Here is a 22,500-nt window from a genome sequence, read left to right as displayed (position 1 = left end):
ATTATTGTTTCCATACATTTCATTCACATTTACTAAGCACAATATAATAATCAAACCTATTGCTACCTGAACACAGAAACCTTAGTACCAGGCTCTAATATAAAACTACAATTTTTATTATGTATTTTAAATAAGAACTTATTCTTATTTACAATGACGGTCTACCACGGTCAAAAACCTAACCCGGATGACACTGGGCCAATTGTGCGCCACCTTATGGGACTCCCAATCATGGCCGGTTGTGATACATCCTGAATCGAACCAGGGTCTGTAGTGACGCCTCTAGCACTGAGATGCAGTGCCTTAGACTGCGCCCTCGGGAGCCCCAAAATGTTACACATACGCTGGCAGTGTAACATTACAGATGATGCTGACAGTGTAATATCGTTACAGATGCTGCTGGCAGTGTAATATCGTTACAGATGCTGCTGGCAGTGTAATATCATTACATGATGCTGACAGTGTAATATCATTACAGATGATGCTGGCAGTGTAATATCATTACAGATGATGCTGATAATATCATAACAGATGATGCTGACAGTGTAATATCATTACAGATGCTGACAGTATAATATCATTAAAGATGCTGGCAGTGTAATATCATTACAGATGCTGACAGTGTAATATCATTACAGATGATGCTGACAGTGTAATATCATTACATATGCTGACAGTATAATATCATAACAGATGATGCTGACAGTGTAATATCATTACAGATGATGCTGACAGTGTAATATAATTACAGATGATGCTGGCAGTGTAATATCATTACAGATGCTGACAGTGTAATATCATTACAGATGATGCTGACAGTGTAATATAATTACAGATGATGCTGACAGTGTAATATCATTACAGATGATGCTGGCAGTGTAATATCATTACAGATGATGCTGACAGTATAATATCATTACAGATGATGACAGTATAATATCATAACAGATGATGCTGTCAGTGTAATATCATTACAGATGCTGACAGTGTAATATCATTACAGATGATGCTGACAGTGTAATATAATTACAGATGATGCTGGCAGTGTAATATCATTACAGATGCTGACAGTGTAATATCATTACAGATGATGCTGACAGTGTAATATCATTACAGATGCTGACAGTGTAATATCATTACAGATGATGCTGACAGTGTAATATCATTACAGATGCTGACAGTGTAATATCATTACAGATGATGCTGACAGTGTAATATAATTACAGATGATGCTGGCAGTGTAATATCATTACAGATGATGCTGACAGTGTAATATCATTACAGATGATGCTGACAGTGTAATATCATTACAGATGATGCTGACAGTGTAATATCATTACAGATGCTGACAGTGTATCATTACAGATGATGCTGACAGTGTAATATATAATTACAGATGATGCTGGCAATTAATAATATCATTACAGATGATGCTGGCAGTGTAATATCATTACAGATGATGCTGACAGTGTAATATCATTACAGATGATGCTGACAGTGTAATATCATTACAGATGATGCTGGCAGTGTAATATCATTACAGATGCTGACAGTATAATATCATTACAGATGATGCTGACAGTGTAATATAATTACAGATGATGCTGGCAGTGTAATATCATTACAGATGATGCTGGCAGTGTAACATCATTACATATGATGCTGGCAGTGTAATATATTTACAGATGATGCTGGCAGTGTAATATCATTACAGATGATGCTGCAGTGTAATATCATTACAGATGCTGGCAGTGTAATATCATTACAGATTCTGACAGTATAATATCATTACAGATGATGCTGGCAGTGTAATATCATTACAGATGATGCTGACAGTGTAATATCATTACAGATGATGCTGACAGTGTAATATCATTACAGATGATGCTGGCAGTGTAATATCATTACAGATGATGCTGACAGTGTAATATCATTACAGATGATGCTGGCAGTGTAATATCATTACAGATGATGCTGACAGTGTAATATAATTACAGATGATGCTGGCAGTGTAATATCATTACAGATGATGCTGGCAGTGTAACATCATTACATATGATGCTGGCAGTGTAATATAATTACAGATGATGCTGGCAGTGTAATATCATTACAGATGATGCTGCAGTGTAATATCATTACAGATGCTGGCAGTGTAATATCATTACAGATTCTGACAGTATAATATCATTACAGATGATGCTGGCAGTGTAATATCATTACAGATGATGCTGACAGTGTAATATCATTACAGATGATGCTGACAGTGTAATATCATTACAGATGATGCTGGCAGTGTAATATCATTACAGATGATGCTGACAGTGTAATATCATTACAGATGATGCTGGCAGTGTAATATCATTACAGATGATGCTGACAGTGTAATATCATTACAGATGATGCTGGCAGTGTAATATAATTACAGATGATGCTGACAGTGTAATATCATTACAGATGCTGACAGTATAATATCATTAAAGATGCTGGCAGTGTAATATCATTACAGATGATGCTGGCAGTGTAATATCATTTTACAATTAAAAAAATATATATTTTACCTTTATTTAACCAGGCAAGTAAGTGGGGAACACATTCTTATTTTCAATGACGGCCTGGGAACAGTGGGTTAACTGCCTGTTCAGGGGCAGAACGACAGTTGTACCTTGTCAGCTCGGGGTTTGAACTCGCAACCTTCTGGTTACTAGTCCAACGCTCTAACCACTAGGCTACGCTGCAGATGTTGACAGTGTAATATCATTACTCTTCACCATTTGGCTGTCTTACGATCATCTAGGTTTGGCGGATGCCAAGAAACGCTACCTGTCCTAATGTGTAGTGCCAACTGTAAAGTTTGGTGGAGGAGGAATAATGGTCTGGGGCTGTTTTTCATGGTTCGGGCTATGCCCTTTAGTTCCAGTGAAGGGAATACTTAACCCTACAGCATACAATTACACACAGAAGATTCTGTGCTTCCAACACTTTGGCATGACAATGCCCCGTGCACAAAGCGAGGTCCATACAGAAATGTTTGTCGAGATCGGGTGTGGAAGAACTTGAAAGGCCTGCACAGAGCCCTGACCTCAACCCCATCGAACACCTTTGGGATGAATTGGGAACGCCGACTGCGAGCCGGTCTTATCGCCCAACATCAGTGCCCGACCTCACTAAGGCTCTTGTGGCTGAATGGAAGTCCCTGCAGCAATGTTCCAACATCTAGTGGAAAGCCTTCTGAGAAGAGTGGAGGCTGTTATAGCAGCAAAAGGGGGACCAACTCCATATTAATGATTTTTTGAATGAGATAATAGGACCAGCAGGTGTCCACATATTTTCGGTCATGTAGTGTACCTGTGTCTGTCTTTCTGACCTCCTCCTAGCAGATTCTGAGATTCTACAAACTACAGTTCACATGTCCATAATGGGTTAGTGTTAAGTTAGGGTGAGAGCTATGGCTAGTGTTAAGTTAGGGTTAGGTTAGTGTTAAGTTAGGTTAGGGTTAGTGTAAAGTTAAGTTAGGATTAAGTTAGGGTTAGGGTTAGGGTTAGTGCAAAGTTAGGGTTAGGATTAAGTTAGGGTTAGTGTAAAGTTAGGGTTAGGATTAAGTTAGGCTAGTGTAAAGTTAGGGTTAGGGTTAGGATTAAGTTAGGGCTAGGTTAGTGTTAAATTAGGGTTAGAGTTAGTGTTAAGTTATATAATATAATATATAATAATATAATATATAATATATAATATATAATAATATAATAATATATAAAAATAATATAATAATATATGCCATTTAGCAGACGCTTTTTATCCAAAGCGACTTACAGTCATGTGTGCATACATTCTACGATGGTGGTCCTGGGATCAAACCCACTACCCTGGCTTACAAGCGCCATGCTCTACCAACTGAGCTACAGAAGGACCACAAGTTAGGGTTAGGGTGTGTACAAAGTTAGGTTAGGTAGTATAAGTTAGGGTTAGGATTAAGTTAGGTTAGGGTAAAGTTAGGGTTAGTGTAAAGTTAGGGTTAGTGTAAAGTTAGGGTTAGGTAAAATTAGGGTTAGGGGTAAAGTTAGGGTTAGGGTAAAGTTAGGGTTAGTGTAAAGTTAGGGTTGAGTGTAAAGTTAGGGTTAGTGCAGTTAGGGTTAGTGTACAGTTAGGGTTAGTGTTAAGATAGGGTTAGGGTTAGGGTTAAGTTAGAGCTAGTGTTAGTGTTAAGTTAGGTTAGGGTTAGTGTAAGTGTTAAGTTAGGGGTTAGGGTTAAGTTAGGGTTAGGGTTAGGGTTAAGTTAGGGTTAGGGAGTTAGGGTTAGGGTTAGGGTTAGGGTTAGGGTTAGGGCCAAATTGGGGATTTAAGTTAAGTTGGGGTTAGGGTTAGTGTTAAGTTGGGTTAGGGTTAGGTTAGTGTTAGTGTTAGTGTGTGTGTGTGTGTGTGTGTGTGTGTGTGTGTGTGTGTGTGTGTGTGTGTGTGTGTGTGTGTGTGTGTGTGTGTGTGTGTGTGTGTGTGTGTGTGTGTGTGTGTGGTGTGTGTGTGTGTGGAGGGGGTGTGTGGGTGTTATGTGTGTGTGTGTGTGTGTGTGTGTGTGTGTGTGTGTGTGTGTGTGTGTGTGTGTGTGTGTGTGTGTGTGTGTGTGTGTGTGTGTGTGTGTGTGTGTGTGTGTGTGTGTGTGTGTGTGTGGAGGGGGGGGGTGTGTGTGTGTGGGGGGTGTTGTGTGTGTGTGTGTGTGTGTGTGTGTGTGTGTGTGTGTGTGTGTGTGTGTGTGTGTGTGTGTGTGTGTGTGTGTGTGTGTGTGTGTGTTTGTTTATGTATGTGCATGTGTAGGTCATTCTGAAAAGTATTCAGACCCCTTTAATATTTTTCCATATTTCGTTTACAACCTTATTGTCATGTTTTGTCATATATTGTCTTGTCATTATGCTTTCCCTTCTGTTCGTTTCCCCCTGCTGGTCTTATTAGGTTCGCTTCCCCTTTTCCCTATCCCTCTCTCCTCCCTCTCTCTTTCTCTATCGTTCCGTTCCTGCTCCCAGCTGTTCCTATTCCCCCTAATCAATCATTTAGTCTTCCCACACCTGTTCCCGATCCTTTTCCCTGATTAGAGTCCCTATTTCTCTCCTTGTTTTCCGTTCCTGCCTGTCGGATCCTTATCTATTGTTCAACGTGCTGTGTTTGTGTATCGCCCTGTCGTGTCGTGTTTCCCTCAGATGCTGCGTGGAGCAGGTGTCTGAGTCTGCTAGGTTCAAGTGCCTTCCCCGAGGCAACCTGCTGTTCAAGATCCCGAGGTCTCCAGTCGGTTCGTCACATGAGTGGAAGTTGTGTTTTTTGATTGTATTTTACTTTACTGGATTAAAGACTCTGTTTTCGCTAAGTCGCTTTTGGGTCCTCATTCACCTGCATAACAGAAGGATCCACCAAGAATGGACCCAGCGACTATGGATCTCTCTACTCTACTCTCGAGTTCCAGGGAAGGAAGCTCGGCAGACACGAGCAGGAATTGTCTGCTGCTCGGCATGCCGTTGGAGACCTGGCCGCTCAGGTCTCCGACCTCTCAAGACAGTATCAGAGTCTTCGTCTCGTGTCACCAGCTACTTCCGGTTCTTCCGAGCCTCCGGAACCTAGGGTTAATAACCCACCTTGTTATTCTGGGCAGCCCACTGAGTGCCGCTCCTTTCTCACCCAGTGTGATATCGTGTTCTCTCTCCAACCCAACACATACTCAAGAGAGAGCTCGGATTGCCTACGTCATATCACTCCTTACTGGTCGGGCTCGGCAGTGGGGCACAGCTATCTGGGAGGCAAGCGCTGAGTGTACTAACAATTATCTGAACTTTAAAGAGGAGATGATAAGGGTTTTGATCTTCAGTTTTTGGGAAAGAAGCTTCCTGGTCCCTGTCTTCCCTATGTCAAGGTAATCGATCCATAACGGATTACTCAATAGAGTTTCGCACTCTGCTGCCTCCAGTAACTGGAACGAGCAGGCGTTGCTCGCCTCGTTTTCTGGAGCTCCACGCTAAGGTTAAGGATGAGATTCTCTCTCGGGAGGTTCCATCCAGCGTGGATTCTTTGATTGAACTCGTTTATTCGCATTGAACGACGGGTAGATCTTCGTCACCCGAGCTCATAGAAGAGAGCTCGCGTTAACTGTGTCCCTCTCTCCGACACTACCGTCTTTCCCCACTGACTCAGGTGTGTGGGAGCCCATGCAGCTGGGGGTATTCGCATCTCGACTAAGGAGAGGGAACGGAGAATCACCAACCGCCTGTCTCTATGCGGTTCCGCTGGTCATTTTGTCATTTCATGTCCAGTTAAAGGCCAGAGCTCATCAGTAAGCGGAGGGCGACTGATAAGCGCTACTAGACGGTCCTCTCCGTCAAGTACATGTACTTCTTTACCGGTCCATCTACGCTGGACCGGATCGGCAGCATCCTGCAGTGCATTAATAGACTCTGGGGCAGAGGGCTGTTTTATGGATTTGACCTGGGCGCGGGAACATGACATTCCCTCAGACAGTTAGGGAGCCCACGGTCATGTTTGCCTTGGATGGTAGTCCTCTCCCCATATATTATGTGAAACACTACCTTTAACCCTCACTGTATCTGGTAACACATAGTGAGACCATTTCTTTTGATTTTGTTCACCTTTTACACCTGTTGTTTTGGGTCATCCCTGGCTAGTGTGTCATAATCCTTCTTTGATTGGTCTAGTGGTTCTGTCCTTTCCTGGAGCGTTTCTTGTCATGTGAAGTGTTTAATGTCTGCTATTTCTCCTGTTTGTTCTGTCCCCTCTTCACAGGAGGAACCTGGTGATTTGACAGGAGTGCCGGAGGAATATCATGGTCTGCGCACGGTCTTCAGTCGGTCCAGAACCAACTCCTTCCTCCTCACCGGTCGTATGATTGTTCTGATCCTCTTTAAGAAGCGTTTTGCATCCGCTCCTATCCTTGTTGCACCTGACGTCACTAAACAGTTTATTGTTGAGGTTGACGCGTCGGGGGTGGGCGTGGGAGCCATTCTGTCCCAGCGCTCCGATACTGACGATGGGGTCCACCCTTGTGCGTATTTTTCTGCTTCTGCTCCTGGTCTTGCTGGGTCTCAGTCTGTTCCCTGCCATCGCTTCTCTCCTGTTCTTGTTCCTGCCCTTGCTGTGTCTCAGTCTGTACCTAGTTGTTACTCTCCTGGCCTGTTTGGTCCTGTTTGCTCTAAAGTTTTCAGTTCTCTACCCGTGTCTCATTTTTTTTTAGAGTAGTACCCTAGTTTCCTTTTTTTTTTCGTTTTTCCGTTACGGTCCTGAGGAGAGGAGTTGGGTTCTTTCTCGGGACGTGCTGGACCGTTTGATCTATGATTTCCTCCGTTGCCGCCAGTGTTCCTCCTCGAGAGCGCCAGGAGGCGCTCGGTGAGTGGGGGGTACTGTCATGTTTTGTCATATATTGTCTTGTCATTATGCTTTCCTTCTGTTCGTTTCCCCTGCTGGTCTTATTAGGTTCGTTCCCTTTTCTATCCCTCTCTCTCCCCTCCCTCTCTCTCTTCTCTCTATCGTTCCGTTCCTGCTCCCAGCTGTTCCTATTCCCCTAATCAATCATTTAGTCTTCCCACACCTGTTCCCGATACTTTTCCCTGATTAGAGTCCCTATTTCTCTCCTTGTTTTCCGTTCCTGCCCTGTCGGATCCTATCTATTGTTCACCGTGCTGTGTTTGTGTATCGCCCTGTCGTGTCGTGTTTCCCTCAGATGCTGCGTGGTGAGCAGGTGTCTGAGTCTGCTAGGTTCAAGTGCCTTCCCGAGGCAACCTGCTGTTCAAGATCGAGTCTCCAGTCGGTTCTCGTCATTACGAGTGGAAGTTGTGTTTTTTGATTGTATTTTTACTTTACTGGATTAAAGACTCTGTTTTCGCCAAGTCGCTTTTGGGTCCTCATTCACCTGCATAACACTTATTCTAAATTAGATTAGAAATAACATTGTCCCATCAATCACCACACATAACCCCCATAATGACAAAGTGAATACAGGTTTTTAGAATTTTTTCCAAATTTTAAAATTTAAAAAATAAAAAACAATAATACCTTCTTTTACATAAGTATTCAGACCCTTTGTTAAGAGAGACTTGGAATTGAGCTCAGGTGCATCCTGTTTCCATTGATCATCTTTGAGATGTTTATAAAACTTGATTGGAGTCCACCTGTGGGTACATTCAACTGATTGGACATGACTTGGAAAGGCACATACCTGTCTTTAAGAGGCCACGAAGTTGACAGTGCATTTCAGAGTAAAAATCAAGCCAGAGGTCTAAGGAAGGTCAAAGGAATTGTCAGTAGAGCTCCGAGACACGATTGAGTTGAGACACAAATCTGGGTACCAACAAAATACTGCAGCATGGAAGATCCAACATCAAGGCAAAACGTGGCTATTTGAAGAATCTCAAATATAAAGTATATTTTGATTAACACATTTTTGGTTACTACATGATTCCATATGTGTTATTTCTTAGTTTTGATGTATTCACTATAATTCTATAATGTAGAAAATTGTAAAATAAAGACAAACCCTTGAATGAGTAGGTGTTGTAAAACTAGTGTAGTAATGTACGGTGGTACACTTTACAGGCCTAACCCCAATCAGACACAATTATAGTCCAGCTGTATAGGATCCATCAGTGGAGAATTAGTCTGGATTCTCCTCTCTCCACACACACACACACACACACACACACACACACACACACACACACACACACACACACACACACACACACACACACACACACACACACACATACATACATACATACATACATACATACATACATACATACATACATACATACATACATACATACATACATACATACATACATACATACATACATACATACATACATACATACATACATACATACATACATACATACATACATACATTCATACATACATACATACATACATACATACATACATACATACATACATACAGTACATACACATACATACACATACATACACACACATACACACACATATATACACACATACATACATACAGTACATAACCACATACATACACACATACATACATACATACATACATACATACATACATACATACATACATACATACATACATACATACATACATACATACATACATACATACATACATACATACATACATACATACATACATACATACATACATACATACATCCCCCTGTCCCTCTTCTCCCCCTCCCCCTCCCTCTTCTCCCCCCCCCTCTTCTTCCCCCCTGTTCTCCCCTCCCCTCCCTCTTCTCCCCCTCCCTCCCTCTTCTCTCCCCCTCCCCCTCTTCTCCTCCTCTGACAATTGTTAAACTGCTGGGTTTGTACCACCAAGGCAGAATTGTCCTAAACGTTTGGGAGTGAGTATAGAGAGGGGATGTTCTGCTCTATATAGAGAGGGAGTGTTCTGCTCTATATAGAGAGGGAGTGTTCTGCTCTGTATAGAGAGGGAGTGTTCTGCTCTATATAGAGAGGGAGTGTTCTGCTCTGTATAGAGAGGGAGTGTTCTGCTCTGTATAGAGAGGGAGTGTTCTGCTCTATATAGAGAGGGGATGTTCTGCTCTGTTTAGAGAGGGAGTGTTCTGCTCTGTTTAGAGAGGGAGTGTTCTGCTCTATATAGAGAGGGAGTGTTCTGCTCTGTATAGAGAGGGAGTGTTCTGCTCTGTACAGAGAGGGAGTGTTCTGCTCTATATAGAGAGGGAGTGTTCTGCTCTATTTAGAGAGGGGAGTGTTCTGCTCTATATAGAGAGGGAGTGTTCTGCTCTATATGAGGGGATGTTCTGCTCTGTTTAGAGAGGGGAGTGTTCTGCTCTATATAGAGAGGGAGTGTTCTGCTCTATATAGAGGTGTTCTCTGTATAGAGAGGGAGTGTTCTGCTCTATATAGAGATATAGAGGAGTGTTCTGCTCTATATAGAGAGGGAGTGTTCTGCTCTGTATAGAGGGAGTGTTCTGTTCTGTATAGAGGGAGTGTTCTGCTCTGTATAGAGGGAGTGTTCTGCTCTGTTTAGAGGGAGTGTTCTGCTCTGTTTAGAGAGGAGGTTCTTGCCTCTGTTTAGTGTTCTGCTCTATATAGAGAGGGAGTGTTCTGCTTTATATAGAGAGGGAGGGTTCTGTTCTATATGGAGAAGGAGTGTTCTGCTCTATATAGAGAGGGAGTGTTCTGCTTTATATAGAGAGGGAGTGTTCTGTTCTATATGGAGAGGGAGTGTTCTGCTCTATATAGAGAGGGAGTGTTCTGCTCTATATAGAGAGGGAGTGTTCTGCTCTATATAGAGAGGGGGTGTTCTGCTTTAAATAGAGATTGAGTGTTCTGCTCTATGTAGAGAGGGACTGTTCTGCTCTATATAGAGAGGGATTGTTCTGCTCTATATAGAGAGGGACTGTTCTGCTCTATATAGAGAGGGAGTGTTCTGCTCTATATAGAGAGGGAGTGTTCTGCTCTATATAGAGAGGGAGTGTTCTGCTCTATATAGAGAGGGGAGTGTTCTGTCTATATAGAGAGGGAGTGTTCTGCTCTATATAGAGAGGGGAGTGTTCTGCTATAGATAGAGAGGGAGTGTTCTGCTCTATATATAGAGAGAGTGTTCTGTATTCTATTCATGTCACAGATTATGTGCTGTGTGATTTTAAATGTGTTCTTTCATTATTAGCAATGCCAATTCTGCATGTCTTCAGTTTTATTTGTGAGCAAGAATAAATAACTTCATGTTCACGAGGTTCCCCACGTAGATGGGAAGTGTCCTTAACGCAACCACTGTGTCAGATTTGAAAAAAATTTTCGGAAAAAAGCACACCATGCAATAATCTACGAGCGCTCAGACAACAAAACAAGCCATACAGATACCCGCCATGTTGTGGAGTCAACAGAAGTCAGAAATAGCATTATAAATATTCACTTACCTTTGATGATCTTCATCAGAATGCACTCCCAGGAATCCCAGTTCCACAATAAATGTTTGTTTTGTTCGATAAAGTCGATCATTTATGTCCAAATACCTCCTTTTTGTTCGCGCGGTTAGTTCACAAATCCAAATTCGCGACGCGAAGGCCAGATGAAAATTGAAAACGTTCCGTTACAGTCCGTAGAAACATGTCAAACGTTGTATAGAATCAACCTTTAGGATGTTTTTAACATAAATCTTCAATAATGTTTCAGCTGGAGAATGCCATTGTCTTTAGAAATGCAATGTAACGCAGATACCTTTCACTGTCGCCAGCCTGAGCTCATGGCACTCTGCAAGACCTCTGGTTGAAACAGCTCTCATTTCCTCATCCTTCACAGTAGAAGCCTCAAACAATGTTCTAAAGACTGTTGACATCTAGTGGAAGCCTTAGGAAGTGCAATTCCAAATTCAAATGTACACTGTATCTTGGATAGGCAAAGAGTTGAAAAACTACAAACCTCAGATTTTCCACTTCCTGATTGGATTTTTTTCTCAGATTTTTTCCTGCCATATGAGTTCTGTTATACTCACAAACATCATTCAAACAGTTTTAGAAACATCAGAATGTTTACTATGCATATCTACTAATATTATGCATATCTTATCTTCTGGGCCTGAGTAGCAGGTAGTTTACTCTGGGCACCTTATTCATCCAAGCTAGTCATTCACATAGACATGTTTTGTGGATTCAATTATTACAGTCTTAAGTTTACACAATGTTATTAACACAGTCAACATCCAAAATGTAATCAAATGTGCCTGTTCTAATGTCTTTCTGTTAGTATGTGGTGATGTCCATGTTCACACGCGGGTTCATCGGGGGGGGGGGGTTCATGCTGTTTAGTGGATATCACTGGTAAACTCTTAGAAAAGAAGGGCATCTTGTGGTTCTTCAGAACCTTCTCTAAAAGTGGTTAATTGTGGCTGACAGTGGTTCTACCTAGAATCATAAAATGATTTTCTACAGCGACATGCCAGAGGAGCTCTAGTTCTCTTTAAGGACAGGATTCAATCTCACCAACGGGACATCCAGGTTATTGATAATAGGGTAATATCCTATTGAGCCGACACATGCAGCATTCACCATGAATTCGGTCTCTGCGAACGCGCAATGTTGCCTTTAAAAGGTGCATAGCTGAAAACGGGCGATCGGATTGAATCCCGCCATAGGAACATAGAGGGCTTTACAGGGACGAGCAGAGGACCGTTTTGTTTTCAGAGTGAAGACGAAGGATTCAGCTGTTGAGAAATAAAAACGGAGGCGACTTGGGGTTGACCTTTGACCGTTACTGTACAGGTGGCTCAGGCTCCACCAAGCTGTCACTGAACAGGAATCACAAATACACTGAACTATTGAGGAGCCAAGCCCTTCTGGTCTTAAAGCAGATACAAACAGTCACACATCATGAGTACCAAAAACCTAACTAACAACTGCAGCATTGAGGGGAATAGAAAACTAATACAAAATTGTTGATTATATTGAATAAGGTTATATGTACTGAAGGCCTGATCCCAGCAGTTGTCAATATTTCATGAAAAAAAACAACAACATCTGAATCTGAACCAAACAATGCAACAGACAATATAGAGCCAGACAGGCTGTCCTGTTCAGAACATCAATGTCTACTCTCTACTCTCTCCTCTCTCCTCTCTGATCTCTACTCTCTCCTCTCTCTCTCTCCCTCTCTCCTCTCTCCTCTCTGATCTCTACTCTCTACTCTCTCCCTCTACTCTCTACTCTCTCCTCTCTCTCTCTCCTCTCTACTCTCTCCTCTCCTCTCTACTCTCTACTCTCTACTCTCTCTCTCTCCTCTCTCCTCTCTCCTCTCTGCTCTCTGATCTCTACTCTCTACTCTCTACTCTCTACTCTCTCCTCTCTACTCTCTACTCTCTCCCTCTCTACTCTCTCCTCTCTACTCTCTCTCTCTCTCCCTCTACTCTCTCTCTCCCTCTCTCCTCTCTACTCTCTACTCTCTCCTCTCTCCTCTCTACTCTCTCTCTCTCCTCCTCCTCTCCTCTCTCCTCTCCTCTCTACTCTCTCCTCTCTACTCTCTCTCCTCTCCTCTCTCTCCTCTCTACTCTCCCTCTCTACTCTCTGCTCTCTCCTCTCTACTCTCTGCTCTCTACTCTCTACTCTCTGCTCTCTGCCTCTACCTCTGCTCTCACTCTCTCCTCTGCTCTCTATCCTCTCTCTCTCTCTCTCTTCTCTGCTCTCTACTCTCTACTCTCTGCTCTCTACTCTCTCTCTCTACTCTACTCTCTACTCTCTGATCTCTACTCTCTACTCTCTACTCTCTGATCTCTCCTCTCTACTCTCTACTCTCTACTCTCTACTCTCTACTCTCTGATCTCTACTCTCTGCTCTCTACTCTCTGCTCTCTACTCTCTGATCTCTACTCTCTGCTCTCTACTCTCTCCTCTCTACTATCTCCTCTCTACTCTCTCCTCTCTCCTCTCTCCTCTCTACCATCTCCTCTCTACTCTCTGTCTAAAAGCTGGGATCAATTGGGTGAGAAGAATCCATCAGGATCATCTTGTTTATATACGACTCAACGGCTTAAGGTTACCTCAGTGTTACTGGAATGCTTTGCACACACACACACGCACGCACGTGCGCACACACACACACGCACGCACGCACGCACGCACGCACGCACGCACGCACGCACACACACACACACACACACACACACACACACACACACACACACACACACACACACACACACACACACACACACACACACACACGTGTGTGCATACAAGTGCACGCACACACACAGGAATGAGTAGCCATTACAACAGTGGGTCTCAACAGTGCCTTGGCCTAGTTGTTTACATAGAAGGTAATGTTATGTAATGTCGTATAGTCTTTGTTATGTGTCAGACAATTAGACCAGACCCCTCCAGCCCACAACAAAAACCTAATCCACACGCAATGGGGGAGATCATCAATGGCCAACATTCAAAGCTAGCGGTCTCAGAAACAACGTTGGCAGTGGCATGTGAAAAGTGAAACCCTAAAATAATACGATTAGCTATAATCTCTTCTGTTCTCATCATTGAAAATCCAGAATCTAACAAATGATAAATAACCACCAAAAAAATGTAAATAAAGAATTATGTACTAATTATCTCGGGCGGCAGAGTAGCCTAGTGGTTAGAGGGGGCGACAGAGTAGCCTAGTGGTTAGAGGGGGCGACAGGGTAGCCTAGTGGTTAGAGGGGGCGACAGGGTAGCCTAGTGGTTAGAGGGGGCGACAGGGTAGCCTAGTGGTTAGAGGGGGCGGCAGAGAGTAGCCTAGTGGTTAGAGGGGGCGACAGGTAGCCTAGTGGTTAGAGGGGCGACAGGGCAGCCTAGTGGTTAGAGGGGGGCAGAGTAGCCTGGTGGTTAGAGGGGGCGACAGGGTAGCCTAGTGGTTATAGGGGGCGGCAGAGTAGCCTGGTGGTTAGAGGGGGCGGCAGAGTAGCCTGGTGGTTAGAGGGGGCGGCAGAGTAGCCTGGTGGTTAGAGGGGGCGGCAGAGTAGCCTGGTGGTTAGAGAGGGGCGGCAGAGTAGCCTAGTGGTTAGAGAGGGGCGACAGGGTAGCCTAGTGGTTAGAGGGGGCGACAGGGTAGCCTAGTGGTTAGAGGGGGCGACAGAGTAGCCTAGTGGTTAGAGGGGGCGACAGGGTAGCCTAGTGGTTAGAGATGGGCGGCAGAGTAGCCTAGTGGTTAGAGGGGGCGACAGGGTAGCCTAGTGGTTAGAGGGGGCGACAGGGTAGCCTAGTGGTTAGAGAGGGGCGACAGGGTAGCCTAGTGGTTAGAGGGGGCGACAGGGTAGCCTAGTGGTTAGAGGGGGGCAGAGTAGCCTAGTGGTTAGAGGGGGCGACAGGGTAGCCTAGTGGTTAGAGAGGGGCGGCAGAGTAGCCTGGTGGTTAAAGAGGGGCGGCAGAGTAGCCTAGTGGTTAGAGGGGGCGACAGGGTAGCCTAGTGGTTAGAGGGGGCGGCAGAGTAGCCTAGTGGTTAGAGGGGGCGACAGGGTAGCCTAGTGGTTAGAGAGGGCGGCAGAGTAGCCTAGTGGTTAAAGAGGGGCGGCAGAGTAGCCTAGTGGTTAGAGGGGGCGACAGGGTAGCCTAGTGGTTAGAGGGGGCGACAGGGTAGCCTAGTGGTTAGAGAGGGGCGGCAGAGTAGCCTGGTGGTTAGAGGGGGCGACAGAGTAGCCTAGTGGTTAGAGAGGGGCGGCAGAGTAGCCTGGTGGTTAGAGGGGGGCGGCAGAGTAGCCTAGTGGTTAGAGGGGGCGACAGAGTAGCCTAGTGGTTAGAGGGGGCGACAGAGTAGCCTAGTGGTTAGAGGGGGCGACAGGGTAGCCTAGTGGTTAGAGGGGCGACAGAGTAGCCTAGTGGTTAGAGGGGGCGACAGAGTAGCCTAGTGGTTAGAGGGGGCGACAGGGTAGCCTAGTGGTTAGAGAGGCGGCAGAGTAGCCTAGTGGTTAGAGGGGGCGACAGAGTAGCCTAGTGGTTAGAGGGGGCGACAGAGTAGCCTGGTGGTTAGAGGGGGCGGCAGAGTAGCCTAGTGGTTAGAGGGGGCGACAGAGTAGCCTGGTGGTTAGAGGGGGCGGCAGAGTAGCCTGGTGGTTAGAGGGGGCGGCAGAGTAGCCTAGTGGTTAGAGGGGGCGACAGAGTAGGCTAGTGGTTAGAGGGGGCGGCAGAGTAGCCTAGTGGTTAGAGGGGGGCGACAGGGTAGCCTAGTGGTTAGTGGGGGGCGACAGGGTAGCCTAGTGGTTAGAGAGGGGCGGCAGAGTAGCCTAGTGGTTAGAGGGGGGCGACAGGGTAGCCTAGTGGTTAGAGGGGGGCGACAGGGTAGCCTAGTGGTTAGAGAGGGGCGACAGAGTAGCCTAGTGGTTAGAGCATTGGACTAGTGCTGACAAGCTGAGCTGACAAGGTACAAATCTGTTGTTCTGCCCCTGACAAGGTACAAATCTGTTGTTCTGCTCCTGAAATGGCAGTTAACCCACTGTTCCTAGGATGTCATTGAAAATACGAATTTGTTATTAACTGACTTGCATAGTAAGATCAAATAAATACAAAATCTACAGGAAGGGTGTGTAAGCAGGTAAATGGTCTGTGCCCTTGCCGTGGCTACAGGCTATATAGATTTACTGCACACAACTGTTTTCCCATGATGCAGACATGAATCCCTGCTGAGGCAGGAGCGCATGGATGCAACACGGAACTGTGTGATCTGAAGTGGAGACAACTGGATTAGACAACAACATTGTCTGATTGTAGATCATGCTCTGTTCAGAGAGGGTGTGTTCTGCTCTATATAGAGAGAGACCTTTAATTTGAATCTGAATTTAGGTGTATCAAACAACCCAATTAAAAGGTCATAGCTTCTTTCTTCTCAGTATTGTAAAATAAAGTCTATTATGTTTATGAAATCTGGACGATATGATATTTAAAATATACTCCACCTAACCTATATAATTACTGCATTACATAGGTACCACAACAGGCAAATTACTACCTATACAATAACTGTGTTACATAGGTACCATAACAGGCTAATTGCTACCTATACAATTACTGTGTTACATAGGTACCACGACAGGCTAATTACTACCTATACAATTACTGTGTTACATAGGTACCATAACAGGCTAATTGCTACCAGCAACCTAAATCTCAAAAACAATCGGCAGTACATTTAATGGTCCATTATAATTCTCAAATCCATTTAAAAATCTCCCAAAATGGATAGGGTTGAAACTCAAAAAGGGCCGTTCTATTCTAGTGGATTCTATGTCCTCGGTCGGGACAGAATGACGGTCATGTGGTTTAAATGCATAATAAAGTAGGCTAAAGAAATAAGCTATTTAAGTAACGCTGTGCTTGCGTGAGTTTGCCTGCCCTGCATGTGCGATGTGCAAACTGTAAAACGTCACCTGGGGAACTGTAGGTCTATTTTAAACCCACTGTCCCTCACAGACACACAGTTCTTCTTTATATCGTCGCACTTAGGTCATACCGCAAAGTTTGAACTTTACACACAGGAAATCTCCGATTTCGACAGAACCCCCCCCCCTCTCTCATTTTCTCTTTCTCTCTCTCCTGTTATGAATTATTGCTGTGCTGCAGATCTATGAAAACATGCCTCCTCGTGCGTAAAATGCCGCGCATGCTGCGTCCTGGCACAGAGGAGTCCTTTGGAAGGAAAATTTGCGCTGTCAGTTTTGTCCTATTTTTGCCTCATAGTTGCTGTTGGCAGCGCAGATCGATATTGAGCAGAGGGGCTGGTGTTTTTTAGAGAAAAAATACGGATGATAGAAAGCGTCCCTTCAGAATTCAGTCATGCATAAAGCAGTGACATCATGTTGTTGGATATAAATATCTCGGTGTGTGCCAGGCCAGCGGAGCCACTCCAGCACCCCCAGCAGCAGCTACACACACCGACCACCGCGCAGCACGGCTGGGGTAATGCCCACGAGCGTCTTCGGGAACTGGATGTGTTTCTAGTGTGCGCACGGTTCCTCGTGCACTGGCACTACACACAGAGCTTTTCAGTGAGCTCGGGATACACCACAACAACGCAATGATAGAAGAAGAAGAAGAAGTGGCCTAGCGGAGCCAGAGGACTGACAGAGTTTCCTTTTTGGAAGAATGAATGTTCCTCTTTCCCTTTTTACCTTTGCTCTGCTGCAGTTGATTAGCGCCGCTGTGGTCGCCGTCTCCACCGCCGTAGTCGCTGGATCCCTTGGACACGTTTCCTTGGAAGACCAACTTCTGGAAGCGGGTACAGTCAGTGGTTCCGGACGCAGGACTTGCAGACTGTACTGTCGGGTTGGCATTGGTTTTCATCTTCAGATACACACTGACGGACGAGTTAACGGCAGTCATGAACCCAATCGGTTAAGTAAGTTATTTAAACCATTTTTGCTATAATAGGCCTCTGAGTATCAAGTGGTTGAACTAATAATGATTCATAAAGTGTGAATAGAGAGAAGGTAATGCTGTAATGGCAGACTATTGTCGACTTATTGTGTTGCTGTGTTTCCAACGTGAACGTAGCCTACATACACACGAATATGCAGTTTGCCTCTTAACTGTACATTGCTTTTTATCTTCAAAAGGTGTAATAGGCTATTAATATTTCTATTAATATTTCTATTAATATTTCTATTAATATTGCTATTAATATTGCTATTAATATTGCTATTAATATTTCTATTAATATTTCTATTAATATTTCTATTACTATTGCTATTAATATTGCTATTAATATTGCTATTAATATTTCTATTAATATTGCTATTAATATTGCTATTAATATTGCTATTAATATTGCTATTAATATTGCTATTAATATTGCTATTAATATTTCTATTAATATTGCTATTAATATTGCTATTAATATTGCTATTAATATTGCTATTAAGACGACCAAACCCATAAACAACAAAAACGTAAACAACACATGTCAAAGGTTAATTGTCATGCAGGTGAAAGAGGACCCAAACGCGACTTAACAGAAACAGAGTTTATTAAAGTCCAAAACGGAATAACAGAAATCCTCTAGATTTGTAGAGGGGAAAACAACTGGAGAAGCGGCCACAGACTGCAGGTCGCTTCGGGTAGGCGCAGGCCGTAGTCGACTGAGACACCTGCTCACACGCAGCATCTGATGAAGGCACAAAACACGACAGGACAGGGTGATACACAATCACGGCAAAAACACGACAGGACAGGGCGAAACGCAATCACAGCATGGTGAATACAATACAAGGAACCGACGGCACAGGAACGGATCACAAAGGAATAAATAGGGACTCTAATCAGGGGAAAGAATCGGGAACAGGTGTGGGAAGACTAAATGATGATTAGGGGAATAGGAACAGCTGGGAGCAGGAACGGAACGATAGAGAGAAGAGAGAGCGAGAGAGTGAGAGAGGGAGGGGGAGAGAGAGGGATAGGAGGGAAAGAACCAAATAAGACCAGCAGAGGGAAACGAATAGCATGGGGAGCACAGGGACAAGACATGATAATAAATGACAAACATGACAGTACCCCCCACTCACCGAGCGCCTCCTGGCGCTCTCGAGGAGGAACACTGGCAGCAACGGAGGAAATCATAGATCAAACGGTCCAGCACGTCCCGAGAAAGAACCCAACTCCTCTCCTCAGGACCGTAACGAAAACGATAAAAAGGGAAACTAGGGTACTACTCTAAAAAAAAAATGAGAACTAGGGACAGACTGAGACACAGCAAGGGCAGGGACAAGAACAGGAGAGATGCGATGGCAGGGAACAGACTGAGACCCAGCAAGACCAGGAGCAGAAGCAGAAAAAAATTACCAGACTTCTTCTGCGCGCAGTCTGAACACGCAGCCACGAAACGGCGCGTGTCACGCTCCTGAGTCGGCCACCAAAAGCGCTGGCGAATAGACGCAAGAGTGCCTCGAACACCGGGATGACCAGCTAACTTGGCAGAGTGAGCCCACTGAAGAACAGCCAGACGAGTGGAAACAGGAACGAAAAGGAGGTTACTAGGACAAGCGCGGCGGCGACGCAGTGTGCGTGAGTGCTTGCTTAACCTGTCTTTCAATTCCCCAGACTGTCAACCCGACAACACGCCCATAAGGAAGAATCCCCTCGAGATCAGTAGAAGCCACAGAAGAACTAAACAGACGGGATAAGGCATCAGGCTTGGTGTTCTTGCTACCGGACGGTAAGAAATCACAAACTCGAAACGAGCGAAAAACAACGCCCAACGAGCTTGACGGGCATTAAGTCGTTTGGCAGAACGGATGTACTCAAGGTTCTTATGGTCTGTCCAAACGACAAAAGGAACGGTCGCCCCCTCCAACCACTGTCGCCATTCGCCTAGGGCTAAGCGGATGGCGAGCAGTTCACGGTTACCCACATCATAGTTGCGCTCAGATGGCGACAGGCGATGAGAAAAATAAGCGCAAGGATGAACCTTATCGTCAGACTGGAAGCGCTGGGATAGAATGGCTCCCACGCCTACCTCTGAAGCGTCAACCTCGACAATAAATTGTCTAGTGACGTCAGGAGTAACGAGGATAGGAGCGGACGTAAAACGTTCTTTTAGAAGATCAAAAGCTCCTGGGCGGAACCGGACCACTTAAAACACGTCTTGACAGAAGTAAGAGCTGTGAGAGGGGCAGCAACTTGACCGAAATTACGAATGAAACGCCGATAGAAATTAGCGAAACCTAAAAAGCGCTGCAACTCGACACGTGACCTTGGAACGGGCCAATCACTGACAGCTTGGACCTTAGCGGAATCCATCTGAATGCCTTCAGCGGAAATAACGGAACCGAGAAAAGTAACGGAGGAGACATGAAAAGAGCACTTCTCAGCCTTTACGTAGAGACAATTCTCTAAAAGGCGCTGTAGAACACGTCGAACGTGCTGAACATGAATCTCGAGTGACGGAGAAAAAATCAGGATATCGTCAAGATAGACAAAAACAAAAATGTTCAGCATGTCTCTCAGAACATCATTAACTAATGCCTGAAAAACAGCTGGCGCATTGGCGAGACCGAACGGCAGAACCCGGTACTCAAAATGCCCTAACGGAGTGTTAAACGCCGTTTTCCACTCGTCCCCCTCTCTGATGCGCACGAGATGGTAAGCGTTACGAAGGTCCAACTTAGTAAAGCACCTGGCTCCCTGCAGAATCTCGAAGGCTGATGACATAAGGGGAAGCGGATAACGATTCTTAACCGTTATGTCATTCAGCCCTCGATAATCCACGCAGGGCGCAGAGTACCGTCCTTCTTCTTAACAAAAAGAACCCCGCCCCGGCCGGAGAAGAAGAAGGCACTATGGTACCGGCGTCAAGAGACACAGACAAATAATCCTCGAGAGCCTTACGTTCGGGAGCCGACAGAGAGTATAGTCTACCTCGAGGAGGCGTGGTCCCTGGAAGGAGATCAATACTACAATCATACGACCGGTGAGGAGGAAGGGAGTTGGCTCGGGACCGACTGAAGACCGTGCGCAGATCATGATATTCCTCCGGCACTCCTGTCAAATCGCCAGGTTCCTCCTGAGAAGTAGGGAGAGAAGAAACGGGAGGGATGGCAGACATTAAACACTTCACATGACAAGAAACGTTCCAGGATAGGATAGAATTACTAGACCAATTAATAGAAGGATTATGACATACTAGCCAGGGATGACCCAAAACAACAGGTGTAAACGGTGAACGGAAAATCAAAAAAGAAATAGTCTCACTGTGGTTACCAGATACTGTGAGAGTTAAAGGTAGTGTCTCAAATTTGATACTGGGAAGATGACTACCATCTAAGGCAAACATGGGCGTAGGCTTGTCTAACGGTCTGAAAGGAATGTTATGTTTCCGAACCCATGCTTCGTCCATGAAACAACCCTCAGCCCCAGAGTCAATCAAGGCACTGCATGTAGCACCCGAACCGGTCCAGCGTAGATGGACCGACATAGTAGTACAAGATCTAGATGAAGAGGACTGAGTAGTAGCGCTCACCAGTAGCCCTCCGCTTACTGATGGACTCTGGCCTCTTACTGGACATGAATTAACAAAATGTCCAGCAACTCCGCAATAGAGGCACAGGCGGTTGGTGATCCTCCGTTCCCTCTCCTTATTCGAGATGCGAATCCCTCCCAGCTGCATGGGCTCAGTCTCAAAGCCAGAGGAGGGAGATGGTTGCGATGCGGAGCAGGGAAACACCGTTGATGCGAGCTCTCTTCCACGAGCCCGGTGACGAAGATCTACCCGTCGTTCTATGCGGATGGCGAGAGCAATCAAAGAGTCCACATCTGAAGGAACCTCCCGGGAGAGAATCTCATCCTTAACCACTGCGTGGAGTCCCTCCAGAAAACGGGCGAGCAGCGCCGGCTCGTTCCACTCACTAGAGGCAGCAAGAGTGCGAAACTCAATGGAATAATCCGTTATGGACCGTTCACCTTGGCATAAGGAAGCCAGGGCCCTAGAAGCCTCCCCACCAAAAACTGAACGGTCAAAAACCCGAATCATCTCCTCTTTAAAGTTCTGGAATTTGATAGAGCAATCAGCCCTTGCCTCCCAGATAGCTGTGCCCCATTCTCGAGCCCGGCCAGTAAGGAGTGAAATGACGTAAGCAACCCGAGCTCTCTCTCTAGAGTATGTGTTGGGTTGGAGAGAGAACACAATCTCACACTGCGTGAGAAAGGAGCGGCACTCAGTGGGCTGCCCGGAGTAGCAAGGTGGGTTATTAACCCTGGGTTCTGGAGGCTCGGCAGGCCAGGGAGTAACAGGTGGCACGAGACGTAGACTCTGGAACTGTCCAGAGAGGTCGGAAACCTGAGCGGCCAGGTTCTCCACGGCATGGCGAGCAGCAGACAATTCCTGCTCGTGTCTGCCGAGCATGGCTCCTTGGATCTCGACGGCAGTGTAACGAGCGTCTGAAGTCGCTGGGTCCATTCCGTGGTCGGTTCCTTCTGTCATGCAGGTGAAAGAGGACCCAAACGCGACTTAACAGAAACAGAGTTTATTAAAGTCCAAAACGGAATAACAGAAATCCTCTAGA

The 22,500-nt window shown here is 45.2% G+C and overlaps 1 protein-coding gene across 1 annotated transcript in view; it reads left to right on the top strand.

Annotated features, from left to right (window-relative positions):
* Positions 1-17,543: 17,543 nt before the first annotated feature.
* The window catches only part of LOC124036653 (fibroblast growth factor 5-like), an 83,652-nt gene continuing 78,695 nt past the window's right edge, over positions 17,544-22,500 (top strand). The window contains exon 1 of the mRNA XM_046351475.1: positions 17,544-17,843. Within this exon, the coding sequence (XP_046207431.1) occupies positions 17,591-17,843 (253 nt within the window). The 5' untranslated portion in view covers positions 17,544-17,590. The remainder of the gene's footprint in view (positions 17,844-22,500) is intronic.

This window comes from Oncorhynchus gorbuscha, linkage group LG05 (assembly GCF_021184085.1).
Source record: "Oncorhynchus gorbuscha isolate QuinsamMale2020 ecotype Even-year linkage group LG05, OgorEven_v1.0, whole genome shotgun sequence".
Classification (NCBI taxonomy): domain Eukaryota; kingdom Metazoa; phylum Chordata; class Actinopteri; order Salmoniformes; family Salmonidae; genus Oncorhynchus; species Oncorhynchus gorbuscha.
This window is presented reverse-complemented; position numbering and strand designations above follow the sequence as displayed.